General features: G+C 38.8%; 1 protein-coding gene across 3 annotated transcripts in view; it reads right to left on the bottom strand.

Annotated features, from left to right (window-relative positions):
- Window positions 1–3,668: 3,668 nt before the first annotated feature.
- TRIM2 (tripartite motif containing 2) overlaps window positions 3,669–27,191 on the bottom strand; it is a 163,187-nt gene continuing 139,664 nt past the window's right edge. For all 3 annotated transcript variants that reach the window (XM_077770921.1, XM_077770922.1, XM_077770923.1), the window contains 6 exons: window positions 24,403–24,506; window positions 23,998–24,165; window positions 17,697–17,865; window positions 16,523–16,593; window positions 12,116–12,256; window positions 3,669–8,124 (listed from right to left, as the gene is read on the bottom strand). In XM_077770921.1, coding sequence (XP_077627047.1) covers window positions 7,972–8,124; window positions 12,116–12,256; window positions 16,523–16,593; window positions 17,697–17,865; window positions 23,998–24,165; window positions 24,403–24,506 — 806 coding nt within the window. In that variant the 3' untranslated portion in view covers window positions 3,669–7,971. The remainder of the gene's footprint in view (window positions 8,125–12,115; window positions 12,257–16,522; window positions 16,594–17,696; window positions 17,866–23,997; window positions 24,166–24,402; window positions 24,507–27,191) is intronic.

Raw genomic sequence — 27,191 nt, 5'->3', positions numbered from 1 at the left:
CAAACCTCAGAATGACACCACCAAGGAGAAAAGAGACACATTCTCCTGCCTCCGGTTCCCTTGCTTTTTTAGGAAATAATACTCCAAATTGAAGATAACCTTCTCATTGCCCTTCCTTGAAATTCTGAAAAGTGTGACCTCTAGGAGAAACTTATTATCAAGGAAGCAGGGAAAGAAAGTAATTTGGAAAAGACAGAGGGAAAAATCTACAAGGTAGGGAAAGAAATAGAATGAAAAACCAAGAGAGGAGAACATTTTTAAAAAGTTTTTTTTTTGAGAGAGAAAGAGAGAGCATGAGCAGAGGAGGGGTGTGGGGGGGGGGGAAGAGGACCCAAAGTGGGCTCTGCAATGACAGCAGACAGCCCGATAGGGGGCTCAAACTCACCATCAGTCAACAGATCATGACCTGAGCCAAAACCAAGAGTCAGACGCCCAACTAACTGAGCCGCCCAGGAGCCCCAAGAAATAGTCAATATTATCAACTTCTCAGTCACACCACATCTCTTGAGTTAGAAATGATAATGCTATTGTGTCATTTGTGCAGAGCATCAGTTTCAATGAGGGCTCCTGGAAGCTGGAAAAATCTCAGATGGCCTGTGGCTCACTAAAGGGCTATAGTATGTAAAATGATACATGGTATGTCTCTGGTAGTAAAATTTCATAGAGTAGGGGTAGGGGATATTAGGAAAAAATGTCTAAAAGTGCTCCTTAGGGGGATGATAGTGGAAAAAAGGTTGGGAAACACTGGTGTAGAGTAAATATACAATTTATCATCCAAACAGGGCATATCTGAGAATGAAAGGGACTGTTATTTATAATTATGTGGCACAAAGCAGGATTGTCCCCATGAATCATGTGATAACTTGGAACCCCTTGTGCTTTATTAACACTTATGGTTATTACCTTAATTTGCTCTGTATCATAGTTACTAATGCTCTTTGAATCATTCCATCTGGGAGAACAGGCAAAGTAACTTACTCCTTTTTGTAGCCCTGTCTCATTTCTCCTCATTTCTGCTTGAGCATTCTCTGGCCTCACGACATTGAACTATTTGCTCCTTCCTGGGCCACTCATGCCCTCTCGCCATCTTTTAGCAAGCGTTGGCTCATAAGTGGTCCAGATGCAACACCAGCCCTCTGCTTTCCTCTAGGGTGAGTTCTTAGCTGCCAGTTCTCTCAGCCCCCAGCCAGCGACCTCTACCACCCTTCATTCCTGGCAGGGAGCCCGGGCCCAAGCCATGGGGGAGTCTGAGTCATGGTGTGGGGCCCTAGGTGCCCGTGAGGGTCTGTACTTACCCAGCAAGTAGCCCTATGCCCAAGGGAGTATGACATTAAATAGCAAATAAAAACCACCACCACAGGTCAAGAGGCCATGGAAAAAAAGGAAAAAACCTTTTATATTGTTTTTGAAGGAGGGTTCCTGTATTTTCATTTTGCATCAGCTCCCACAAATTATGTAGCTAGCCAATATATATTATATATACATGCACACACACATATATGTATATATACACATGTTGAATATGAATATATGTATGTGTATATATATGTATAAATATATATTCATTTAAGTTTCATTCCAGTAAAGCTCCATGAGAACAGGGACTTTTTAGCATGCTGCTATTCCCTAGTGGCTAGAACACACTAAACTCAGTAAATATTTGCTAATGAATGCATATAAAAGCAGCTTGTGGTATTATAATTACCTGGCCTGGTTCACTAAACAAACTGTAAGCTCTTGGAGATCATGGGGCTTTATCATTCATCTTTACATCCCTTACACCTACCCTAAACCCTGGTGTATCACTAGGTCTTAGGTATTTATTAAATGACAGCAACTACAAAAAAAGACAATAGGGAGGAGAAAGGATAGAATGTCATTTGCCCTTCCTGCCTCTTTACTTAGGCTAAATAATAAACTGCAGTTTTAATTGAACTTGGCTGCTCTGGAAAGGAGTGCATCTGGCTTTATGTGAAATGAGTTCTCAAAGGATAATTTGAGATATGTTTAAACATAGGGCAACTGGCTTTTATCAGGAATGCCATGCTTTCTGCTTCTGAAAACCTCCAAACAGCCCATGATGGCAATGATGCCTGCTTGGTTAAAAGAAAAAATAAGTGAAGAGTGGAAGCAGGATTAAATAAAACTAATATTCACAGTCACTGGTTTGAAGCATTAGCATTAGCAGTAGCGTTATGTTTGGCTTTTTTCTCATTTCTTTCATCTGTCCTTCCAAGACTGACTTAGTCTCCTCCTGTAGAGTTACAATCGATTATAAGTTCTTTTTAACCCTCCAAAAAAACAAAACAAGAAATTTTTGTTGTGTCCCTCCACTGTTCAAAGAAGATAAATTTTAGTATTCATTCCATCACGGCGAAATAAAAACCCCAGGCTTAATGAAAAATCAAAAAGCCTATAAATAAAAAAGTTCTATGCATATATGTAAGGACATGACTTATTTATAATTAATGAAAAAAGACAAGTGTCCTTTATAGGAGAACAAAAGACCAAATATCAAATCCATACACCACTCAAAATTGAGAGCGTATCTGTCCTCAAGTCTTATGGGGAAGATACTGGCCTGTAGGTTAGTGGCATTGAAATGATAACTTTGACATTATGAATAGAGACTAATGTAAATTTTATTATTCAAGAAAGTCAGTGGAGGGGCGCCTAGGTGGTTCAGTCAGTTCAGCATCTGACTTTGGCTCAGGTCGTGATCTCACGATTTGTGGGTTGGAGCCCTGACAGCTCAGAGCCTGGAGCCTTTGAATTCTGTGTCTCCTTCTCTCTCTGCCCCTCCCCCACTCACGCTCTGTCTCTCTCAAAAATAAACATTAAAAAAAAAAGTCAGTGGAAACTATCTTCTTTGAAAGGATATGATATAGTGATACCCTATTATTTGTACATTTATCATCAGGTTCCTTTACAACGAAACTTCCAGAGGACTGTCTGGACATAATCTTTAGATGTTATGAGCAATGCTTGAAATGCTTGGCCATAAACTTGTTTTAATATAAAAAAAAAAATTTATTGTAGGGGAGGCTGGGTGGCTCACTTGGTTACGTGTCCAACTTCAGCTCAGGTCATGTCTCGAAGTTGGTGAGTTCGAGCCCCATATCTGGCTATCTGCTCTCAGCGTGGAGCCTGCTTTGGATCCTCTGTGCCCCCTCTCTCTGCCTGTCCCCTACTTGTGTTATCTCTCTCTCAAAAATAAAGCATTTTATAAATAAGTAAACTCCTAACTTTTAAATTTTTTTATTGTAATAAATTTTATTTTAATTAAATTTTGGAACCTAAAGACAATATTTATAGTGAGGTCCCTTTCTTGTTCTTCACCCCTTAGAAACATGACTACCCTGACTACCAGAAGGTCAGTCCTGTGATTCTTTAAGGATTATAAGCATATTGCTTAGGGTCTATTTGGACTTCCAAATATATTTGCTAGACATATGTGTCATGATTTTCCAAATTCCTGCTTAAGATACATCCTAAATGCTCACCAGACTATTAGCATCATAAACAACAAAAATTACACTAAGCTTTTCTCACTATTATAAACAGTTTGGTTGAGGTATTGGTATCTTCCCCATATTGTAGAACATTCCTTTATTTCCCTTTACTAAAAAAGCAAACAATATGTAAAATACATAAACATTCACCCTGGAAATGGAGAAAACAAGCTTTATTATAATGATTTGAGATTTTGTGCATGGTAAAGGTATACACATGAATCTTGTTTCTCCTATGTTTCAAGACAGAATTAATTTAAAGTTTCATTGTAGACTAAAGCATCCAAAATACTGTGGTACATATGTAGCTACGAACATACAAACACTTTGATGCACAGCGTTCATTCTTTTCTTTAAATAGGCAGTCAGCATTTCGATTCATAAAAGAACAAATGAGAATATATCAGTATCAATGTCAGAGTGCGCAAGACTTAGTGTTCTATACACAAAACATATGAAACAGACCTATAAAGATGGAATGTACAAAATTTAAAAAGAAACAAAGGAAGCAGAAACCCTTCATACTCATACATAGGATTGAAAGGCTATAGAATTGAAAATGATATAAAGAATTCTATTACAAGAATACACTCTGTTGATGACAGAACATTCCCATGTCATAAAGCAAAAGCATTGAGTTTAAGGCTGTGTTGCTTTTGAAAGTTAATGGACGTGCTGTACATTCATTGGGACAATATAGCCAATTTATTAATCTATTTTAGAATATTAATAGCTTTCATACATTCTTCACAAACAGACCACACAATCACTGCCACACAGTTCATCTTCAGAAAGTTTAAGATTAACATCATGATTTGTAGCTTACTGTCATTTAAAACAAAACAAAAAAATCATTTATTTATACCAAACAAATCTTTAATGGGCACTTAGTTTCCTTTATGGCAATACTAGATTCCTAGTTATCAAAAATATTAAAATAATTGTAAAGTTTAAAACCCTGCAACATTTACAGAATGCAACAGTATTACGACTTTTGATTTTAAGCAAAATTAGATGATGTTCTCAGCATATAGCTTCAATTTTATCCTACCTGGAAATGTCTTGTTTTTAAATTAGTAAACTAAAAACACTCCTCCCTTTCCAGAAGCTGGTGAATAGGGAGGATACTATAGAGTCCAAATGTACAAAAAGGTTTTTCCCTTTTGAAGTAATCTGCACATTACCTAATGTTTATTTGCTATTTCCTCCAATTAACTCAGTAAGTATTAGCAAAGTATTTATGTGAATCCTTCAATGTTACGGATCCACAGACACTTGCTAGTGAACTGCTCAACTCCATGTGAGGACATACCCTGTATATTTAGTAGTAGAAGCAAGTTTGTCCTAGTTGCATGGACCTGTAGTATTTATTTGTCTCAAATCTAGTCAAAGCGTAAATTAAAATAAGGAAACTTGGGCATTTGTTTAGTTACGGGAGACAAAAGTTTGACCAAGATACTAAGTACCATTTAAAAAATGGTGAACAGTCATAAAGGCTTTTTATTCATGTGTTTCTGGATGGTCAAGTCACCTCGTCCCCTAAGTCCAGCAGGGGAGGTCTGTTTTGGAGGGAATGCATTGTCACTGACCTTTACATTCAAACCGGCAATATTCTGCCGTTAAGTGCCCAGGGGATATTTGAATGGGTAATTTCTCAGTGCTACTTATCATGAACGTATGACAGATTCTGTACACTTGACAAAGAGAAATCAAACAATAATGAGAGCTCAGGGAAAAAAAAATCACTTATTTTAATATCCTTCTCAGTTTACCAGAAACCATTTTCCATAGAATGTGACAAAATTTCACTTAAATCTTGTCTACTCTATCTTGTCAGCAGCACTTTCCCTCCTCAAAGATGCTCACTAAGAAATACAGTAAATGCTCATATGTATCCAAATGTGAAACATTATCTATACTTTAACATACACGATTACATATTTTGGGGGGGAAATACAGTGTTTTTTAGAGTGCCCACAGCATGTGTTTTAGTAACAGATAGTGGAACAGGTCTGAATCAAACTATCTATTCTTCCATTCCAGTTTGTGCCAATATTGACAGATTAAAAAAAAAAAAGAGCCTTGTATTCAATCTGTTATTGAGATACCCAGTCTGATACGGTAGGATGGCTAGCTAATTTCTAAATTCACAAGTACAATTTCAATGTTGTGCAAAAAAACTCTTTTAAGTAAACTAGTTTTAAGACCAAGAGCCTGTGACAGAATCTAAACAGGAAGACATTTTTACTTGTGAAAACAAACAAACATTATTTTAACCAATTTAAAAGGTTTTCTTTTAAACAGTCTAGGACCTATCAAGGGTCTAGCTTATCTTTTATGCAGAAGGTTAGTAAATGTCCCTCCCCTAGAGTGTAAACTCCAAGCAGGCAGGGATTTTTGTCTCTTTTGTCTATTGCTGTATCCCCAGTGGCTAGCATAGTGCCTGGCATCTAGTAAGCACTCATTAAACACGAACGTTTAAATTCAAAGACTTAGTTTGCTGATGTTAGGAACTAGTATCTTATTTAACATCCTAAAAATGTTATTGAATTTTACAACTTTATCACAGTCTCAAATATTTTGAAAACTCTACCTAACTAGAAAAAAAAAAGAAAAAAGAAAAAAATTCTAAACCTACATGTCAATCTTCCTGAAAACATTTTTTCAGAGGTCAATCTGGGCATAAGAAACTTGATAGACAATTGGAAGTAGCTAGATTTCCCTTCTGAATTAAAACAAGTCCTATATATAAGAGAATGACTGGGTTATAAATTAATAAGCAATAAACATCACATATAATGATACATATGGGAAATGTTTTCTTATAGTACAGTTCTAAGGTGCTTTCAGTGAAAAAGATCCCAAAGTCATCAAAGATGCCAAACACGACATCCTATTTGGTAGAACTGAGTAGAAAATTAAACAGTGGAAGTAGACCACATCTTACCTTATAATATTGATGACAGGTTAACAATTGACTAAATTTTTTGTCACATTTCTCAAAACCCATTTATACTTAGTTTAAACTAAAAGTAATTCAAGTTCAACGTTTCTTTTTCTTTCAACCTGTTTTTGTTTTGTTTTGTGTTTGAAAGCACAGAAGGCCATTTTCTGACTAAAAGTCAGCCGGTACCATCATTGGAAATGGTGAAATTAAGCCTGTTTTAGGGCTTGCTCTACCCGGGACGGCTTTAAACTGTGCAGTAAAGGGATGTGGTGGACGATGCTTCTGTCTTTCAGAGTGCTGCCTATTTCAATAAACCAAAGGTTCAGCTATACATATATATATATATATGATGCATTCTACCTTACCCTAATCATGTATACATAGTCCTTTAATGCCTCTACTATTCATTAGACAATGATAAATAACCATAACATGCCCTTACCTGTAATGCTTTCGAGATAACACGACTTTGGTAACACTTGCTTTCTAAGGGGAGACCATTAATCAATCACATGCCTTTGGTTGACACCATCCGTCCTCCAAAGGGCTACTTATGGCTCTCTGTCCTAGGACACTGGTGTCCTACTACACGTGCTGACATTTTGCAGGAGGTAAAGCTTTCGCTTTCATGAAGTGGAAGAGGAGAGAAACTAGAAAACATGGCACATAAAATGTGACTGACATTTTCTTGATTACATGCCAGTGCACTAACTGGAGTGGAGGGGGCCCTTTGTTAACCAAGAGGTGGCACTGCTATTGTAATATGCTTTTCAAAGCATTAGGAACTTCAGGTTTCCCTGAAAATGGACTCTGTTTTTTGATACAAGGGGAGCAGGAGAGAAAAGGTGAGAAGAACATACAAAAAGGATCTTTGATCTAACCCAGAAAGGCTAGGATATGTGCGGTGGTTTTTAAGCGCTAAACTCAAGAGGCCTGCCTCATCACACCTAGGAGGGTTTTGCAAGACAGTCTTATTTTCTCCTAATTTACATATAGTTATTGATAACCAAAAAATGTTGCATGAGTTAATACCGACTGTAAAAGTGAGATTAGAATATCCCCCGGGTCTTGTAATTGAAGTTAAATAAAGTACAACAGATTCTGTTTTTGTTTTGTTTTGTTTTGTTTTTGGAGGCTCTGCACAAAAGCTACCATTCACAGGATTAACAAACACCTTTAAACATCCTAGGTTTTTTTTAGTGCTTGTTTGATTTGCAAAATCAGTTCAACTACACAAATCCCTGTCCTAGAAGCCATAGTTCACAGGTGTGGAACGCTGCAGTTTCCATAGATTCAGTAGAAGGGATTTCTTTCTTTCAAACCCTAAAGGCGAATTACAGAAATCAGATATGCAGTTTTTAAGGAAATTGTTACATTCAGAAATCACCTCGGAAAGTTCACCAATGATTCCTTCTAGCATGAAAAGTCTAGTGTAATCTGGTCCCGCGTTGAGAAATCCATTCCAGTTTATAGTGCAAGACCTTTGGGAGAGGGGGGTCCAGCTGCGCACCCCTACTGTAAGTACCGGTAGACCTTGAAACAGTGGTTTCCAGAGTCTGCAACCACAACATGACCGTCTGAAGTTAGGGCCAGGCCTTGGGGGCCATACAGTGGGTCAGCAGATGTATTAATGTAGGACAAAAATGATCCACTTCCATCAAAAACCTATAAAAAATACAAAGTCAGACTGTTACAGGAAAAGTTATAGTAATATGATGAAACAGGAGTCAGAAACCCTTGACGCTAATACTGTCAATATAAAGGCATGCGTGTAACCCAACGGATTTGTTTAGGTCACTATCATATATCTGATCCTTCCCTCCACTTACCTTGGTTTTTCTCCTTTCACTCTCTCTCCCTCAGAGTCACTGACAAGGAGCGTGCCACTGGCCACCAGACCTCATTTACCTTTTTATAGTGGTCAGTTTGAGGGGAATAGCCCTCAGTGGGGCCTGAAAATGAAGGACCCTTGTTTCTGACTCTTGGCCTTCACTTTCTGCACTTCCAACTTCACATCCCTCTTTTATTCCCAATCGTAAGACATAAAAACCAGCAACTAGACCACAGAGGAATGATTCTGAGTCACAATATACAATGAGAAAATAAAGATCATTTTTTTCCTTTTCATTTTTTTAAATGTTTATTTCTGAGAGAGAGAGACACACACACAAGTGGGGAAGGGGCAGAGACAAAGGGAGACACAGAGGGGCGCCTGGGTGGCTCAGTCGGTTAAGCGTCCGACTTTAGCTCACGTCACGATCTCATGGTTCATGGGTTCAAGCCCCACCTCAGGCTCTGTGCGGACAGCTAGCTCAGAGCCTGGAGCCTGCTTTGGATTATGTATCTCCCTCTCTCTCTGACTCTCTCTCCCCTGTTCATGCGCGCTCTCTCTCTCTCTCAGAAATAAATAAAATTTAAAAAAAAGGGAGACACAGAATCCCAAGCAGGCTCCAGATTCCGAGCTGTCAGCACAGAGCCCGATGCGGGGCTTGAACCCATGAACCCTGAGATCATGACCTGAGCCCAAGTCTGATGCTTAACCGACTGAGCCACCCAGGTGCCCTCATTTTTTTTCCTTTTCAGAAAAGAGGGAGCTATAAAGTCAATAGTTCAACATGTACATTTGTGGGGTTTTTTTAAAGAAGATTTTATTTTTAAGTAACCTCTACACCCAGTATGGGGCTCGAACTCACAACCTGAGATCAAGATTCACACACTCTACCAACTCAGCCCGCCAGGTGCCCCACAAACATGCACATTTGGATATGAAGTAGTTTTCTTTTGGGCTGGAAGCTTCTTCCATGATGGAATACAAGGAACATTTCTCTTTCACAAGGCCTGGGCTGGTTTCTTTTGACCATTCCATTTGGCCCATAGGTGTTTAACAAGGCAGTGAGACTCTGCAGGAGCTAGGAGGGCCACAATACAAACAGCTAAGCATCTGTAATCTTCTACAGAACTGCTTTGTGAAGTTGGTTCTTGGCTGGCTTCTAGCTTTCCATCACAATAGAATGGCTCTTTCAAATGTAGATGTATACTAGCATAATTAAGCAAGATAAATATAATGGAGAAATAAAAGCATTTACAGTCTGAACCCTTTTTCTGGGAAGTGAATACTTAAATCAGATTCAAACAGCTAACGACTGCTGCCTTCACAATGATACCTGCATGCTACCTGATTTAACCAGTGCATTCTGAGGTCTCAGAAACTCGGCACAGGGCCATATTGGCAAGGATGAACAGCCCTGTCTGCAGATGTGTTTAGATTCTTGTGGGAGTCTACACAGAGAAAGTGAGAAAAGAATAGTGTTTCTTAGTCTGAGGATTCAAAACGTTTGTTCTTAATTTAGAGAAAAATCACTTTTTTTTTCCTGGCAAAGACTACAGACCTCTTCTCAAAATAAGGTTAAACATTTTTTTCCCAGAATGTAACCACTTTTATCATTTTTTATACTCCATTAAAATGCCAAATGTCGGGGCACCTGGGTGGCTCAGTCAGTTGGCCGTCCGACTTTGGCTCAGGTCATGAGCTCACAGCTCAGTGAGTTCGAGCCCTTCATCCAGCTCTGTGCTGATTGCTCAGAGCAAGGAGCCTGCTTCTGATTCTGTGTCTCCCTCTCTCTCTGCCCCTCCCCTGCTCACTCTCTCTCCTTCAAAAAAAAAATTTCTTTTTAATAAAAATAAAATGCCAAATGCCATTCATGACACCATTAACCCTAAACCATGAAAACCTATTTAAATTCATTATTACATTTAAAACTATTTTTGTTCACTTGTAATTTTGAAATAATTATAGATTCATAGAATCTATGAATCTATCCAAGGATAGTGCAGAGAAATCCTGTGTACCTTTCACCCAGTTTGGTAGAATACTCCCATAAAACTGAGTCTGGAGATTTATTTTTGGGGAGTTTTAAAATAATGAACTACATTTCCTTAACAGTTGTTGGGGTAGTCAGGTTATTTATTTTATATTGGTTGAGTTGTGGAATTTGTATTTTTTGAGGAATTGGTTTATCTCATCTAAATTGTCAAGGATACGCATGTAGAGTTCACAGAATTTCCATATGCCTGCAAAGTCTATAATGATATTAGCGCTTTGTGCCTTTTCCTTTATCAGTATTGTTAGAGGTCTGTCAATTTTATTGATCTCTCCCAAGAACCAACTTGCTGTTTCACTGACCCTCTCTATTATTTGCTTTGGACTACACAGATTTCGGATGCTATCTGCACTATTTCCCTCCTTCTGCTTGCTTTCAGGCTGTTCTGCTCCTCTCCTTCTGGCTCTTGGAGATAGGAGCTCGGATTAGTGATTTCTGACTCTCTAATGTAAGCACTCAGTGCCAGTGATTTCCCTCTCATGTAGAATGGTGGTTACCAGGGCTGGAGAGTGGGGGAGATGGGGAGAAGTTAGTCAAAGGCTATGAATTTCCAGTTAGATGAATTAAGTTCTGGGGATCTAATGCATTGTATGGTGATTATAGTTAATAAAACAATTTTATGTACTTGAAAGTTGCTAAGAGAGTAGATCTAAATGTTTTCACCGCAAAAAGAAATGGTAATAATGGTGACAAAAGGTATTGGCTAAAGCTATGGTGGTAATCCTTTTGTAATATATAAGTGTATCAAATCCTCATATTACACACCTTAAACTTACACAATGTATATGCCAATTATATCTCAATAAAGCTGGGGGCGGGGGGGGAGGAATCTCCCTCTCAGGACTGTCTTAGCTGCACACCACAAACTTGGATATGCTATATTTGTATTTTCACTCAGGCCGATATATTTTTAAATTTTCTTGAAGACTTCCTCTTTGACTCAAAGTTATTCAACAGAATTTTTTTTAATTTTTTTATTTATTTCTGAGAGAGAGATAGAGACAGCGTGAGCAGGGGAGGGTCAGAGAGAGAAGGAGACACAGAATTGGAAGCAGGCTCCAGGCTCTGAGCTAGCTGTCAGCACAGAACCCGACGCGGGGCTCAAACCCACGAACCGTGAGATCATGACCTGAGCCAAAGTCAGACGCTCAACTGACTGAGCCACCCAGGCGCCCCTCAACATAATATTTTTAAATGCATAAAACTACATGGGATTATAAAGGAAAACAATCATATTAAAACAGAGTTATCAAAATTGTACAAAACTGTGATATAGTAATATGTGTGCTTTTTCGACCAACACATTAAATAATAAGAAATGGTGATGGATCTCATACTGACTGGTTCTGAAAGAGTGATGGGCATACGTGATAATTCAAGACCACTGCAACCGTGATTCTTCTTGGTGACAAAGTCATAGGTGTTACTAAAACTATAGTGATTGTTGCCTACACTCACAATTAGAGAAAACGACGGTTTTTAGTTGGAAGCTAGTAAAAATAGTAATATAATATTTTTGTTCAATGGACCTCTTGAGTTCTATCCACAAACACTTTTATGTTAAAAATTCTCAAATCAGCAGTTTTCACTCTGGGAACCTGTTGATGTTTTTTCCACTCCACCCTGCTTAGATTAGCACTTCTGGCGAGGTTACCTATGGTCTATGAAGACCTAATCAAGGAAGAACGGAAAACATCCCAGTTGAGAGACAGCCAATTCTTCACTTTGAACAACCACCAATCACGCTAAACAAATACATTAGCATTTTCATTTACCTGGATCCTGCTGTTTCCCCAGTCTGCTACAATGATGTTTCCGTTCGAATCCACGGCGACACCTGTTGGAGCATTAAACTGCCCATTTCCTTCTCCATTTGAGCCAAACTTCAACATGAATTCCCCCTCCTGATTAAACACCTGTATGAGATATTTTTAAATGATTTTATTTTGAATTAAAAATAGCTGAGCCAACATTATGAGTTTAAAAAAATATATGTACCTGACCAGACCTTTTATTACAAGACCTATGATTTAAAGCATTCTAAAAAAAGAAAAAAATCTACAAAGCAGACCCCCATATCGCTATGGTTCCCCAATTTACTACATAAATTTCATTTATCCTGTGTTAAATCACTTCTTATTCCTAGCTCATATCTGGTTATTGAATACTTATATGAAAAATGCTTTTGTATAAATTATAAAATCTATGTGAATATAAGGCAGGAGAAGAAAGTAGAGCTATAATTTTCAACAGTATTATTCTTCCTGCCTTTGAGTCAATAGCTAAATTTCAAGGACAAGCATTGTATTTCTAACACGATGGATGATCAAAGTTGGATCAGGACCTTGGAGCTTTTTGTTAGGCCAGGTGCTCAGAATTTATTACCATTTTACAAAGTCAAAACGAGAAAGAGTAAGTTGGACTTCACACTTGTAAGGGAAAAGTGTACGTGTGTGTGTAATGACACAGGAGAGGAATAAGAGAAAGGCTTTTTAAATATATTTTTTCAGAATGTATATTTAGTGAAAATAGACAGTTTATATGACCCTAAGGCGTTGATGGATGGGGCATACTGAGGGGAGGGGCTGAGAGGAGTGGGAAGCTACACAGAACTCTTAAGCAAACTCTCTAATATCTGATCTAGACCAGCAATGGTTTGTTGTGGTTAATTAAATATTCTTATTAATGGAGTGTTACAATATACGTATCAAATACAGATTATTGATTTGGAGAGAAATAAATTTTTAATATGTGGTTAGTTGTAAGACTATAGTAAGCACACTTTTATCTTGATGACTCAGATGATATTTAATTGTTGTGAAATATCTCCAGGATATAATTTTAAGCTTCCATTATGATGCAGCCTACATACATTGAAGGACTCATTAACAAATCAAAAAGTATTACACGCAAAGCACCGCGAGAATAAAGGTTCCTGAAATGTGGAACAGAGGGAGTTCACTATCCGAGTACAGACCTAATTGGAGAACGATCTCGGGGTCTTTCACAGATTCTCTTACTGCTATCTCTTTGATCATGAAAGGTTAAAATCACTCTCTTTCTTTTAATTATGTACACTGGAGAAGAAAAGGGAGACACAACCATCTTTAAAGGCTAACCTCCCTTTAAGATAAAGAAAAATTTATCTTGCCTCTTGAATTAATTACATAACTTGCAAAGTAAGCAAGCTACCTCTTTGGTCCTTTGGAAACGGTAAGACAAGAACCAGCTCTGGCTAAGATGTGATGTCTAAAAATCTTTCCTGACTCTTTTATCTCCGTTCACACGGAACATTCTTGTTTTAAGGGCCAATGAGACTGTTTGTATCCTGGTGAGGACACAAATTATTATTTTCTGCTCTTTCCCTTATTAAGTTCTACCAATAATCTTTTTGTTTGTATTTCTCTCTCCGAGGAAGCATGCTTTCCTTGGCATAATACAAAAAGCACAAATGCTTCTGCTCCATTTTGTAATGCTGCTGAATGCCAAATTTAGTCTTAGTTGTTTTGCCACAAAATGAAAATACACACGAAAGGTAGCTAAAGAACTAGACCATTGGTTAGCCCTGACCTACAGGAATGGTTTTTACATTTACCAACAGAGAAGTGAATCAAATCCAGTACCACTGCTAGCTGCCATGTGTTACATGGGAAACAAGAGCCCAGCTATTCCATAAAAGCTATGTGGCAACAGCTGTCAAACAGAAAACACACTGGTTTTCTTGAATAAGAGGAAAACTGAGTTTAAATTACTAAAATAATCTACCTCTGCTGTACTGAAAACTTGAAGAGTTTTCAGAATCTTAATAATTACAAATTTCTCGTAGCTTCTATTTTTCCCACCTAAAATGTCACTTAATTGCTTGTAATTTATTCAGATGAAAACATATTAAGAGGCAGACGCATGAACTGAAATAGTTTTTACAGCTTTGCTATTTGTAACAAGTTTTTATAGCAAGTTTTTATAACTTTGATGATAAACCTTTCTTGATTTCAAAATTCTGCTCACCTCAAAGACCACCTCCACTTGGAAGTCTTCCCTGATAGTCTTAGTTACAGAAATCTGCTCTTTGTTTTCTTCTGGATACTTATAGAACTTTATATGTACCTCTATGAAAACAATAATTTATCGCTATCTGCCTTGCATTTTGATTACTTACATATGTTTTATTTCCTTCTACATCGTCAGCCGGGGCTGGTAACTAGGAGTCCTCTCACATACCAGTGCCAGTCATTCATAGAGGCTCCCTGGAGCACTGGGATGGAAAGGCTCTGAGGCCACAGTTGCGCTTAGTAGAAAAGAGCAACTTGTTTAATATTACTGGCCTCCCGTGGGAGTGGGCAGCATCTATGCCAGGCGTTTGCTGGCCTTTGCTGATCTACGTGAGTTATCTTCTGGTTAAATGCCCTGTAGTTAAATGATTCCTCTATAAAGTGAGTGAAGGATAGGAAGTCTGAGGACAGCCTATGTTATCGTTAAGCTCATCACACAGGACTGTTACAGGGGTCCCTCCCCCCCACCCCAGGGGGGCCAGTCTAGAGCCCAGTCCCTACTGCCTCTTTGCTATTTCCCTCCTCCCCACCACTACTCTTCCCACAGTCCTCTTCCCTTTACCAAGACACCTCCTGCAGAGAGAGAACTTGCAGCTTGCAGAGACCGAGGGGGGGAGTAGGGAATGAGCTCTACCACTACGGCAGCAACTCCAGAGAGACAACATGGCAGGAAGCAGCCTGAGAAGTAAGCAATGGTGGGCATCCTTTCCCCTCCTCCTGCCCCATCACCACAGCCCACTGTGCTCTACACTTTGCACCCACCAAAAAAAGCTCAAAACCATTCCATTTACTCAGGTGAAAGATATCTTTTGGGAGGAGCTGGGGAGATGAAGCAGTGATGGACTCAGAAGACAGAGTGCCTTTGGGTGTTGAAATCCTATCCCTATGTAGCTATTCCAGTCTCCAACAATGACAAATTGCTTTTTTAACTTTGGTTGCCCAATGGTTGTCTCTAAGTACAAACTTTAGTCACTGGCATATGCCACCTATGCTGTTTCCTTCTTATCTTCCCTTTAAAATGGCCTCACTTTAAAAAATTTTAATGAATTTACTTACAAGGGAAACTTTATATCATTCTATAAGTGCAAACCAGTAACACTCGCTGTAAACAGAGGGTCACCCTAAAAATAAACACGTAATTCTTGAAAATGTCTGCCGGCGCACTGCCCACGGCCACCTGGCATGGCTTCAGTGGACCATGCACTGCACCCTGGGAACCATGGTCTGGAATGCAACTAAACATTTTTTCATTTCAGTAAATGAGAAATTTGTTCTGATTCATTTCCAGATTTCCTGATTTGCTCATAATAAATGTCAAATCTTTCTTCTGCCTACACCTAGTGAGAAAGATGTAGTATGCTGTTTGGTAGAGGGGAAGAGGCACTGTATCCTAGGGAACATCAAATTGTGTGAAAGCCTTCTCTGAAGTATGAAACATCTGTAGGAATGTATACTAGGACTCTCTCCCTCCCCAGATCTGTGGAGGTAGTGGAGTTATAGTATCTAATTTTGTTTGAAAGGTCTTAGGATGCAGATAATTAAAAAAAGTCATCTTTTGTTGAATAGCAACAAAATATTTTTTTCTTTTATTTATTTCTAGGAGAGAGAGAGAGACAGCGTGAGCAAGGGAGAGTCAGAGAGAGAGGGGGAGATACAGACTCTGAAACAGGCTCCAGGCTCTGAGCTGGCAGTCAGCACAGAGCCCGACGCGGGGCTCAAACCCACGAACCGCGAGATCATGACCTAAGCGAAAGTCGGACGCTTAACCGACTAAGCCACCCAGGCACCCCATTTTTTTTTTTTGAATAGCAACAAAATATTAAGCTTCGGAAAGTTCTGCCTCTCTAAGTTCAAGCAACTGCTTTTTCAAATTTAATTTTTAAGTCATCTCCATTTATAGCTATTTCAAATTAAAAAGCTTGTCGCCACCACATTTTGTTCGATTTTCTGACTCTTCCAAGTCTGTGCGTCTAAATTAAAACCTGCATCTTTAGAGAGAAGCGAAATCTACTCTTTTGGGTTAACTCCTCTAGTTCCTGTGTGTAATGGGAGTATTACATTATTTCCTCTGAGCCTGATTTCTCAATGTAAGCAGTTAAAAGTGAACAATAATTGGTGTGTTTATAGTACCTTGACAGAATGATTATGGAAATCTGTAACAATAATCTCATTATTGCTATTTACAGCTGCAAAATGGGGACCTGCAAGAAAGATGAAAAACAGATGTGACGACTATTAACAATAAAAATGATTACAACAACGTAGCAGTTACAAAATTTAACATATTAGTTATTTAAGAAAGAACAAAGAATCACAGCCTCGGTTCTTGAAAGATCATTCAGCTGGGCCTCTGGCTCTAGATGACACGGGCCCACTATCATAATGCACTTAGGACTGTCTACTCTGGCTTCTTTTAGATCAAGCTAAGAGTGCCAGCAGCCTTAATGAAGTGGAACGAGCAAGAAGCATCAGAAGTCATTCTCCGCAGCACCATCTGAAAGTCACATCTGCCAGCTTCCCTGAGTACATGTTAGTCCCTTTTAGGGCCCTCAGTGGGCACTGAGGAAGGATGTGCTGATTCTCAGTCCTGGGAAAAAGACTCCCGTATGTGATATTTTTTACTTTTTAAAAAGTAGAGCGGAAACCCATATTTTAGAATTGGGGGTGACATTTAGAACCTGGCAGAACTGGAGACAAAGCACAAAAATGATGATGCAAATTACTGTCAAATGCAGAAAGCATCCTTTCAGAAAGAAAATTTAATATGCTGTTTTCAGCCTCTTCTTGCAGATGTGAAAAACTACGTGAGCTTGTGCTTGCAAAGCGGTACACCAGAAAGAGAAGTAACAGAACTGCCCTTCCTGTACTCAGCAAATTTTCTACAGTCCTGCTCTCTTAGCATCACCTAGAAAGGTGAAAAAAATTCTCATTCAGAAGCTCTTTATTATACACAGCTCCGGCTAGGAAGAAATTGGAGTTACGCCACGGTTCCTCAAACGTTTCTATTTTAAAGATACGTTATCTTAAGTTTTATGTTTTACTTAATATTAACATTCAAACATGGGACGTCGGAGCTGTAAACTGCTGCCAACAGAAACCACCCACGGACCGCAGCTCGCCTTCCTGTGGGTGGAGTAATTGAGAAGCAGCTCACCATGCTTTTGCTTAGATTTTATCCCCGGTATCTTTCCCAGAGCCAGGAAACACACCGGGGATTGAGGCATCTTCCACATGCTCCAACATCATGCAAATGTGAGCAGAAGAAGCATAAAAAAGGGGGTTTACATATTACCATCAAGTGTACCTGCAAACTGCCTGTCCCCATTTCCTCGGCTACCAAACCTGGTGACTATTTTCCCGTTTGGCTGGAAAATAAACACGCAGCACGCCTTGTTGTCCACCACAATGATGTGCCCATTGCGGTCCACGGAGACTCCTTTGGGCCCCATCAACTTTCCCGATCCGATTTTTGTCTGTTAGAAAAAGTATAGAAAATCAAGGTTAGAACACTACTGAACATGAAGACAGACATCTGTTTTAGTCAACACTTACTTGAACCTTCAAGTGCACAGCTACTCATGTGTCACAATGATCTCCTGTTTTTGTCACATCCATTATCCGCTACAAAGATTTATGTGAAATCCTTACTTTTGAAGAGGATCACCACCGAGAATGGTCTAGAGTGCCCTTAACTGGGGTCACAGTTCCCTTGCAAAGATGCAATGCATTGTGGCAAAACATCACTGGGCCAGGAGTAGGAAGATTGTTCTATGCCTATCGCTTGTTTTAGACACATATGGTATAGCACAAATGGATTCCATTTCCTTAAAGCTTCAGATTCCTTATATTGGTAACGTCCAAAGGCATTTTTGGAATAGATACTAAGTAAAACAATGTAGATAAAATGTTTACTGTAGAATATAGCACATATTAAGTAGTCATTAAACGGAAGCTATCATCATCATTATTGTAGATCATAATATTAAAACTGCCAAGTATTTGCCATTGAACTTCACTACTGTTAAGTTCCATGCAGGCAAGAGTCATGTCTGTTTTATCCACTTCTGTGTATTCGGGGCCTAGCATACTTCTTGGTGCCTAACCAGGTAGTTGACAAGTATTTGCCGAATACATTAATTTTAAAAGTCTAGCATTTTTAGGGTAACCTTGATGATTGAATGGTTCCAGTTTTCAGTATTTTAAAATGGGAGAAAAGCATTGGATTTCTATCAAACACATACCATAGGCATTTTACATCTTAATGTGACATCTCATTTTTCTGAGTAGACTATATACACGCCTGTTTGCCATGAGATGCTTGTCTTATAGCTTTACTTTTATAGCTCCATTATAAAGTACTTTACTCACTGACCGATTCATTTACTAATTCTCCAGACACGTGGTGGATGATGGATACCCACTCTGTGGCGAATGACTCCAGGCATCGAGTAGACAAAGACAAGTAAGACCAGTCCCTCTCCTTCAGGGTGTCTCAGTCATACTACAGAGACAAACACATTCACTGAGTCCTGTTTGATGTGCCTGGTATTGAATGTTTGGTAGATCTGAGAGAATTCAAATGGGCTGTCCTAGAAGCCATAGAGAACAAAAACTTAATGTGACAGGTCACTACAGACAGGGAAGGAGAAGCAGCAGCCAGAAGGAGTGCCTGGTAAGTGAGCGGGATGCAAGAATGACAGAGGCTTAGAGAGTCAAGTAGATTTCTATGTGTTTTTATACATGCCTTCTCAGATAGATTATTAAACAAAGCAAGGTAATGAACAGTGAGTACAGTAAGAGCCAACCTGAGTTAAATGTGTTTATATATGTACACACACATATTCCTGGAAGAGACCAGTAAGAAACCTGTGATATTAGTGGTGGTAGGAGAAACTCCTACTTTTCATTTTATACTAGGGTTATTTTAAATACTTACTTTTTTAAGGATTTTTTTTTTAAATTTTCCGAGAAAGAGAATGAGTGCACGCAAGTGGGGGGTGGAGGGAGGGAGAGAATCCCAAGCAGGCTCTGCACTGTCAGCGAGAGCCCAATGTGGGTTCTCACAAATTGTGAGAACATGACCTAAGCTGAAGTCAGACACTTAACTGACTGAGCCACCCAGCCGCCCATGCATGTATTACTTTATAATTAAAATTTTTAATTTCAAAAAAACTTACATTACCCTAGGTTCCTTATTTTCTCTATATTGGTGCTGCCTGATAGAAATACAACATGAGCCATATATGTAATTAAGATTTTTCTTAATGACAACATCGAAAAAACACAAAGGAAAAAAGAAAACTATTTTAATCATTTTATATTGGACCTAACATATCTCAAAGTTATTATTTCAAAATATAATCAATATTAAAATTATTGATGAAATATTTCACTTTGTTTTTTTACTATGTCTTTGAAACTCAGTGTGTACACACATGCACAGCACATCGCAATTCAGACTAGTCTCATTTCAAGACCTCAGTATCCCTTGTGCTGGTGGCTACCAAACTGGATAGTGCAATTCTATATACCTCTTCTAAGATCTCATTGCTATGGCACCAATTTTCACCTCTGTGCATAAAAGACTCAAATCCATACCTTTAGTCCTGGCTTATTTTACAAGTTATCATCTTAAACTCAACTAATGTTAAACCAAGTTTACCTTTCCATTTCCATCATTAAAAATAAAATGAAACCTAAATTAACACCTCCTGATTTCCTAGTTCCTTTTCTTTTTTTATTTTGTTTATTTACTTTGAAAGAGAGCACACATGACTGAGTGGAGGGAAATAGAGGCAGAGACAAAGAGTGCAAATGACTGAGTGGAGAGCGACACACAGAGAGAGAGAGAGAGAGAGAATACCAAGCAGGCTCTGGGCTGCCAGTGCAGAACCCAGTGTAGGGCTTGAACCCATGAATGGTGAGATCATGACCTGAGTCAAAATCAAGAATCAGATGGTCAACCAACTGAGCCATCCAGGTGCCTCTTCTAGTTCCTTTTCCTCCTATATAACACAGGTCATTCAAACCTAGGATCCAAATTTCAGGGCAAAATTCACTCTGTCCTTTACCAGTTTGAACCTCAGTTTTCTTGTCTGTAAAATAAATGGCAGCTACTGTATTTACCTCCTGGGTCCCGTGGATTCTAAAGGATAGAGTGCCAAGACAGCATATGGCACCCAATCTCTTTCTCTCCACTCTTCAGGTGATATCCTACCTGACCCTCAGAATTACCTTCCTTCCTAACAGAGACACGCAGGCATGTGCAGAGAGGCATAGGGACTGTTTCATAGTCGGGGTTCAGACCGTTTGTCTTCTTGTAAGCTTATAAACGAGATTCAGATTTGATCTCTTTGATGCTAAGAGACATATTCACTTAGGAAGGAAACAATGAGATTCTTGCAAGGGAATCTTGTATAAATTTGATTCTCATTTTGCAATCTAGCTCAGAGATCAGAGGCTACACCATAATGGGTTTAAAGAAATTATATACTTTCTTTCATGTTTTAATGGAAGATATGTCAGTAGAGATCAAAAGGAAGAGAGGACACTCTGATTTTTACAGCAAGAATATTACTACTACCTAACATTATGAACACTAGTTGTTACTTAGAATGACTCAGCCAAATAATACCAAGCAGATGATAATTATGTAGAATAAAAACAGAAAATAAAGGATGACTGCCATTCTACCATGTAGTAAGAGCTAGGTCTTCAAAACAAAACAAAACAAAACAAAACAAAAAACAAAAAAACCTTAAATGTTGAGCCAAAACCTCTTTTCCTTTCACTTTCACTTTATCACTCCCAGTTTAGCTGCGCTAGATTCTACCATGTGAAATAAGAGTTACTGCATTTGGCCTGACAATGTGTCCCGTCTTAAATAGGATAGTAAGCAGAGATACTTCAGACCCTGGCTTTGGAACAGTTAGATAAAAGTATTTAACTTAACATCAATTGGGGTCCATAAATTGAGGAAGGGGTGATTTTAGAATACGGTGGCCAGAGGCCTCTATATCTGTTCCAGGTCACAAAGGGTTCCTAGATGGGCTGGAAGACATAAACCAGCAAAAAGATGGAAAGAAAAAAATTAGAGGCAGAGAGGAATGAAAATTAGGGCTAAGAATTTGGCGAGTAAAAGAAAGAGAACGGGATAAGCTTTTATATCTCTAGAACTATTAGGAACAAATACAAAGAATTCACTTTTGTGTTAAAGGTTTGTCTTTCTGAGCACCTGTATAATTTTCCTGAATCCCAATGAAAATAAGTCTCTGAGTAAATGGTCATGCATATGGTCGGTTGGGTGAGGCCCCATTACACTACTAAAGCATTTTCACTCACTATCCCTTTATCCTCAATCCACTCGCCTATTGGAAAACAAAGGGGTATGTTGAAACTATACCTTATCCATTCCCTCAATCCTCTAGAGGGCATGAGTGTTCTTGTTTACTCCAATTACAAACAGTAGTATTCCAACAATGAGGATCCAATCTTTCAGGAAGAGTGTCTACTACATACAAAATATTGAACCATGGAGTAAAAAATGCATAATTCAGGAAGCCCTTCTCTGTTAGATATAAAACTCCTGTTTCAACATGTTTTAATATGTTGGATATAAAATATTTCAGTATATTAGATATATAAAACTCTTGCTTCAATGCTTATTTTAGCATGCATATATGAATTTAGAGAGACAGGCCATGATTTTGCTGGAGTATATAACAAGAAGAAAGTTTGGGTTGTCTCCAAACTAGATGGATATTTTCAAAAGGTCACTGAATAGTTTTCCTTCTATTCATGTTAAAGTTCTTGTGCTTGGGTATGTCTTACTACAAATTTAATTATAAAAATACAGAAGAAGAGGAGGGATTCGGAGACACACAAAGGCAAGAGACCTTTCTGTGTACGTGGCTATCATACGGAGTCATCAAATTTCTAGGGGAACAAAGAAACCTCAAAGACAATTGAACAATGGGGCGCCTGGGTGGCTCAGTTGGTTAAGCATCCGACTTTGGCTCAGATCATGATCTCACGGTTCGTGGGTTCGAGCCCCGCGTCGGGCTCTGAGAGCTAGCTCAGAGCATGGACCCTGCTTCAGATTCTGTGTCTCCCTCTCTCTCTGTCTCTCCCCTGCTCATGTTGTCTCTCTCTCTCAGAAATAAAAAAAATAAAAACACTTAAAAAAAAAAAAGACAATTGAACAATTGTGTGTAATACGGCAGAATTAAAAACTATGGCTTTTTATTCTCCTAGATTGAAAAGATCCTGCCCCACACAAAATAGTAGCTCAAATCTGTGGGTTAATAACTATGGAAACAATAGGTTTTAATAAAAATGATGAGGTGACTGTAGTGATTCAATAAGTTTAAAAAGAAAAATATAAATTCCTCCATTAAGACAAAACTGAGTGAACTTTGTGTAATCTTCAAGATTCCAAAATAGATTATGAAGGGAATCATCTCTGAACATTTAGACAAGGAAGTGATGACCAAGTGCTGGCATGAGGTCATTACGTCCAAATCACAGCTGATCAAACAGACTTCATTTTTGGGACAGAGTTACTGGAAGCAATGGAAAAGAACATTTCTTAGATGCCTATTTCATATGAGGCACATATAAAATCCAGAACTAAATCTCATTTAATCCTTACCCAAATCCCACAAAAGAGATTTTTTAAAATCCAAACATGACATATGAGACTATCGAAGCTCAAGGAAGTTATATCATTAGTTAAAAGCTGCAGGGACTCTGAAGGGTTGATCTAAGTGAAAATTCACGTCACCTGAAAGAGAAGCTTCCAGCAGGCTGGACAGGGCAATGCAGAAGGCACCGTGCATATGGCCTTCAAAAACACCTTTGACAAAGTGTCTCATAATAATCTTGTAAGCAAATGCAAAAAATGGGCTGCATAATACTCATTGATAACACCTCAGAAGAGATTTCTGCTATCACTAGAGGGCGCTCTATACTCTTTCTTGATGCAGAGACAGATGAGCAAATCTGTCAAAAGATGGGACGCCTCCCAAAGTGCAGCTTGACTCACCTGTTCTCTCTGCAGCCGCCATTTTCTTGTCCTTCAGATTCCTGTATTATACACTTTAACACTAGGTTCTCAGATTGTACCTAACAACGCATGACTAATTCGAGGCTGACACAAATTGCTTTATACCCTTTCTGGTGTCTTTTTTCCCCTCAAGGGGCTTGTATGGTTTTCAAAGGTAGAAACCCTGTTTTATAATCCTTTTTCTCCCATATCATCTATCACAGGCCTGAGAAAGTAGAAGGCACTTCATACATGACCATCTGTAGGTTAATTTAGGAAATCTCAACTGCCTCTTCAGTACCCTTTTCTCTCAGTTGCTCTTCATTGAATTTAGGGAAATCTGATGATATGTTAAAAAAGCCACTGAACCTAACTGCCTTATAAAATGAAGCCATTATTTTGAATATATGAGATTTATGACAATATCATTGTTACTCTCCATAAAACTTAGATGCCAACAAAGTCAGCGTGCCTTTTGTATATGAAAACTTGTTGAACTTCATCTTGTGTTTCCTAATCCTTCTCTCTACTGCTTAGCAGCCAATTGGTAGCTGAATCTTACCTTAAACTTGCCATCAGAAGAGAAAATGCTAACCCACTTATTATCATAGTCTGCGATGATTATGTCCCCACTGGGATGCACGGCTACTCCTGTGGGCCGCTGCAGCTGCCCAGGAGAGCGTCCTCGTATGCCGAAACGACTTTTGAACTGGCCATCATTGGAAAATATCTGCAAAACAAATGACATCCCTTGGAATGTGCACTAGCACAGGAATTAGTGAGGAAGAAAGAGCCAAGAACATTTGTCTTATGACTACAGGGTCAGACCATGCAAACTCTAGCTGAAGGAAAGTCTCTTATAAACTTCCCTTTCTTTCCTCGTATTGTAGATCTTAACTCTTAAATACGAAAATAGGCAACTATATGTTTTATCGTGTAAGTAAAGGTACATAATTAGGGGCCATACCTGTACACACTGGTTGTTGCTATCTGCAATCAGTATCTTTCCACTTGTAGACGCAGCTACCCCTTGAAGATTTGTAAATTCTCCTTTATTTCTTCCTTTGGTACCTAGAAACAAATTATAAAACCACAGAAATTAAGTGAAAGAGAATTATTATTTTTAATATTTTTTAATGTTTATTTTTAGCACATGTGCACAAGTAGGGGAGGGCACAGGAGAAGGAGACAAAGAGAATCCCAAGCAGTTTTCGTGCTGTCAGTGCAGAGCGTGATGCAGAGCCCACGGACTGAACAGTGAGATCGTGACCTGAGCCAAAATCAAGACTTCAACGCTTAAATGACTGAATGACCCAGGTGCCCCAGCAATTGAGAATTAGATCTCTCCATTTCTTCAAGAGAATTAGTCAGGCTTCCATAGGTAACCTGAGAGTGTATTTTTTAAAATTATACATTAAAAAAAAAGAGAACCTCCCCCACCATTACCTAATCCATATGCTCCTTAACTTCTCTTCCTGACCATAATCATTTTTTTAGGGAAATGCAATCTTCTTTTGACTTGTACCTGCATGTTATTTTAAAACTGTATTAATAACCATATTAAAATATATTTAGATTTCACAAAGAAACAATAATACAAACTAATACTACAATCAAGGATATGCAACTAGAGAGGGCCTTATTTTAGAGTTTTGCCAAAATCCCACCCTCTCACTCAGCAGCTCTTGGAAGAAACTCTACTTGAAGAAACTTCTAAGAAGAAGCTTTCAGTACATTTAACAAACCACAAGATCTCAGATGTTATAAAACTATCAGGCTGATTTTCTTTTATTAAGAAAGAAAGAGAGAAAGAGAGAGAGCACAGGGCAAGGGCAGAGGGAGAATCCCAAGCAGGCTCCACGCTATCAGCACAGAGCCCAATGCAGAGATTGAACTCACCGTGAGATCATAACCTGAGCTGAAATCAAGACTCGGGCGCTTAACTGAGTCACCCAGGCATCTCGGGCTGATTTTCATGTACTGATTTATTTATGCAGTATTTCCAAAGACTCAGTATCTCATATGTAGTATACTCTTCCTGAAAACATAGAAGATATCCTGACAGAGCACTTTCTGAATTAAATAAATACAAAAGGCAAAGGAGGGCCGCCTGGGTGGCTCAGTCAGTTAAGCATCTGGCTTTCGCTCAGGTCACGATTTCACTGTTGATGAGTTCGAGCCCCATGCCAGGCTCTGTGCAGACAGCTCAGAGTCTGGAGCCGGCTTTGGATTCTGTGTCTTCCTCTCTCTCTGCCTCTCCTGAACTCACACTGTATCTCTCTCTCTCTGTCTCTCTCTCTCTCTCTCAAAAATAAACAAACATTTTTTAAAAGGCAAAGGAAAATTAATTAATCCAATAATATTTTCATCTGTACTAGCTAGACATTTTAATGAGAGGTGAGGCAGAAGGAAAAAAAAGCCAAGGTGTCTAGGGGTTAACAGATCTCTGTTTTTGCTTCAAAAACAAGTGGTTTTAACTTATTTCAACAGGAGCATGTAAATATTAATGGATGGAAACAGACTGAACTGTGCTCAGAAATGACCAGGAAGGACATTTAAATTTGCATGGAAAGAGAAAGCTATGCCTTCAGTTTTTTGGCATTTCTATCATTTCATTTCATCATATCATTTCATTTCTTTAAAAAAAAGATTCACAAGAGCAATTTGATATTTTGGTTCTAGACATCAATGCACAGTGCCTTAGGCATACTTAGACAATGGCACACTGATGGTGGCTGATGTCAAACACATGTGGTAAGCACCGCTTTGAAGTAGACTCTTCTGAAACAGATTCTGGGGTTTATGAAGTGAAATTGGCAATGGAATTAAACTCAGAATAAAATCAACAACAGAACCACTGGGCAGAAACATCTCAGATCACCTAGTTCTCACCATGTAACCGCACCCAAGTTCATCTGCCCAATGCACAGCAAAGGCGATCACTTGGAGACATGGAGTACGTTGCAAGGAAAGGGTTTATTCCAGAGGCTGTCAAAGGAGGGGACGGGAGCACAAGCCTCAGGGCTGCCTCTCTCCAGGAGGAGACTCAAGGAAATTTGAAGGCAAACAAAAAAGGTCTGGGCAAAAGGTTGCAGCTACACTTCTTAGTCTGCAGCTGTGGATTAGTCCCGGTCTTGTTAACCCTTTGGTTACCAGCTTCAACCAGACCCACGTGGTAGTTGTTTTACGGAAACCCTGGGCTCCACTCCATCAGGTTTACTCACCATCTCTGTATCTCATCTACTCTCACTAACACAAAAGAAAAACTTGAGTTACAGATCCTCAAAAGAACATCTTCCATGTTGCAGAAGAAAAGGTTCTATTTATTTTTTAATAAAATAAAAAAATATATTTTATTTCCAGTGTATCAGAAGAGATGATGTTTTAAACTTGATCTGCATAGATTCCCTAAGATATGCATGTATATGATATCAGCTAACACTCTTTTAAAATGATGTGTTGGTATCTGCTGGTGGAAGGGGAAGGGTTGTTTAGCCCTTGAGGGAGGTATGTGCCAACATGGTATTAGCTTTTAGCCTTCCTTCTGATGTCTGAATGGTGGCTGGTTAAGAGGTACAGCAAAACTGAAGGACAAGGGAAAAAAATACTTCTTCTAAAATGCTCACTTTATAAATATATATTTTTTTAATTTTAATGTTTATTTTTGAGACAGAGAAAGAGAGCTGGGGAGGTGCAGAGAGAGGGAGACACAGAATCTGAAGCAGGCTCCAGGCTCTGAGCTGTCAGCACAGAGCC

This window comes from Crocuta crocuta, unplaced genomic scaffold (genome assembly GCF_008692635.1).
Source record: "Crocuta crocuta isolate KB4526 unplaced genomic scaffold, BGI_CrCroc_1.0 scaffold166, whole genome shotgun sequence".
NCBI lineage: Eukaryota > Metazoa > Chordata > Mammalia > Carnivora > Hyaenidae > Crocuta > Crocuta crocuta.
This window is presented reverse-complemented; position numbering and strand designations above follow the sequence as displayed.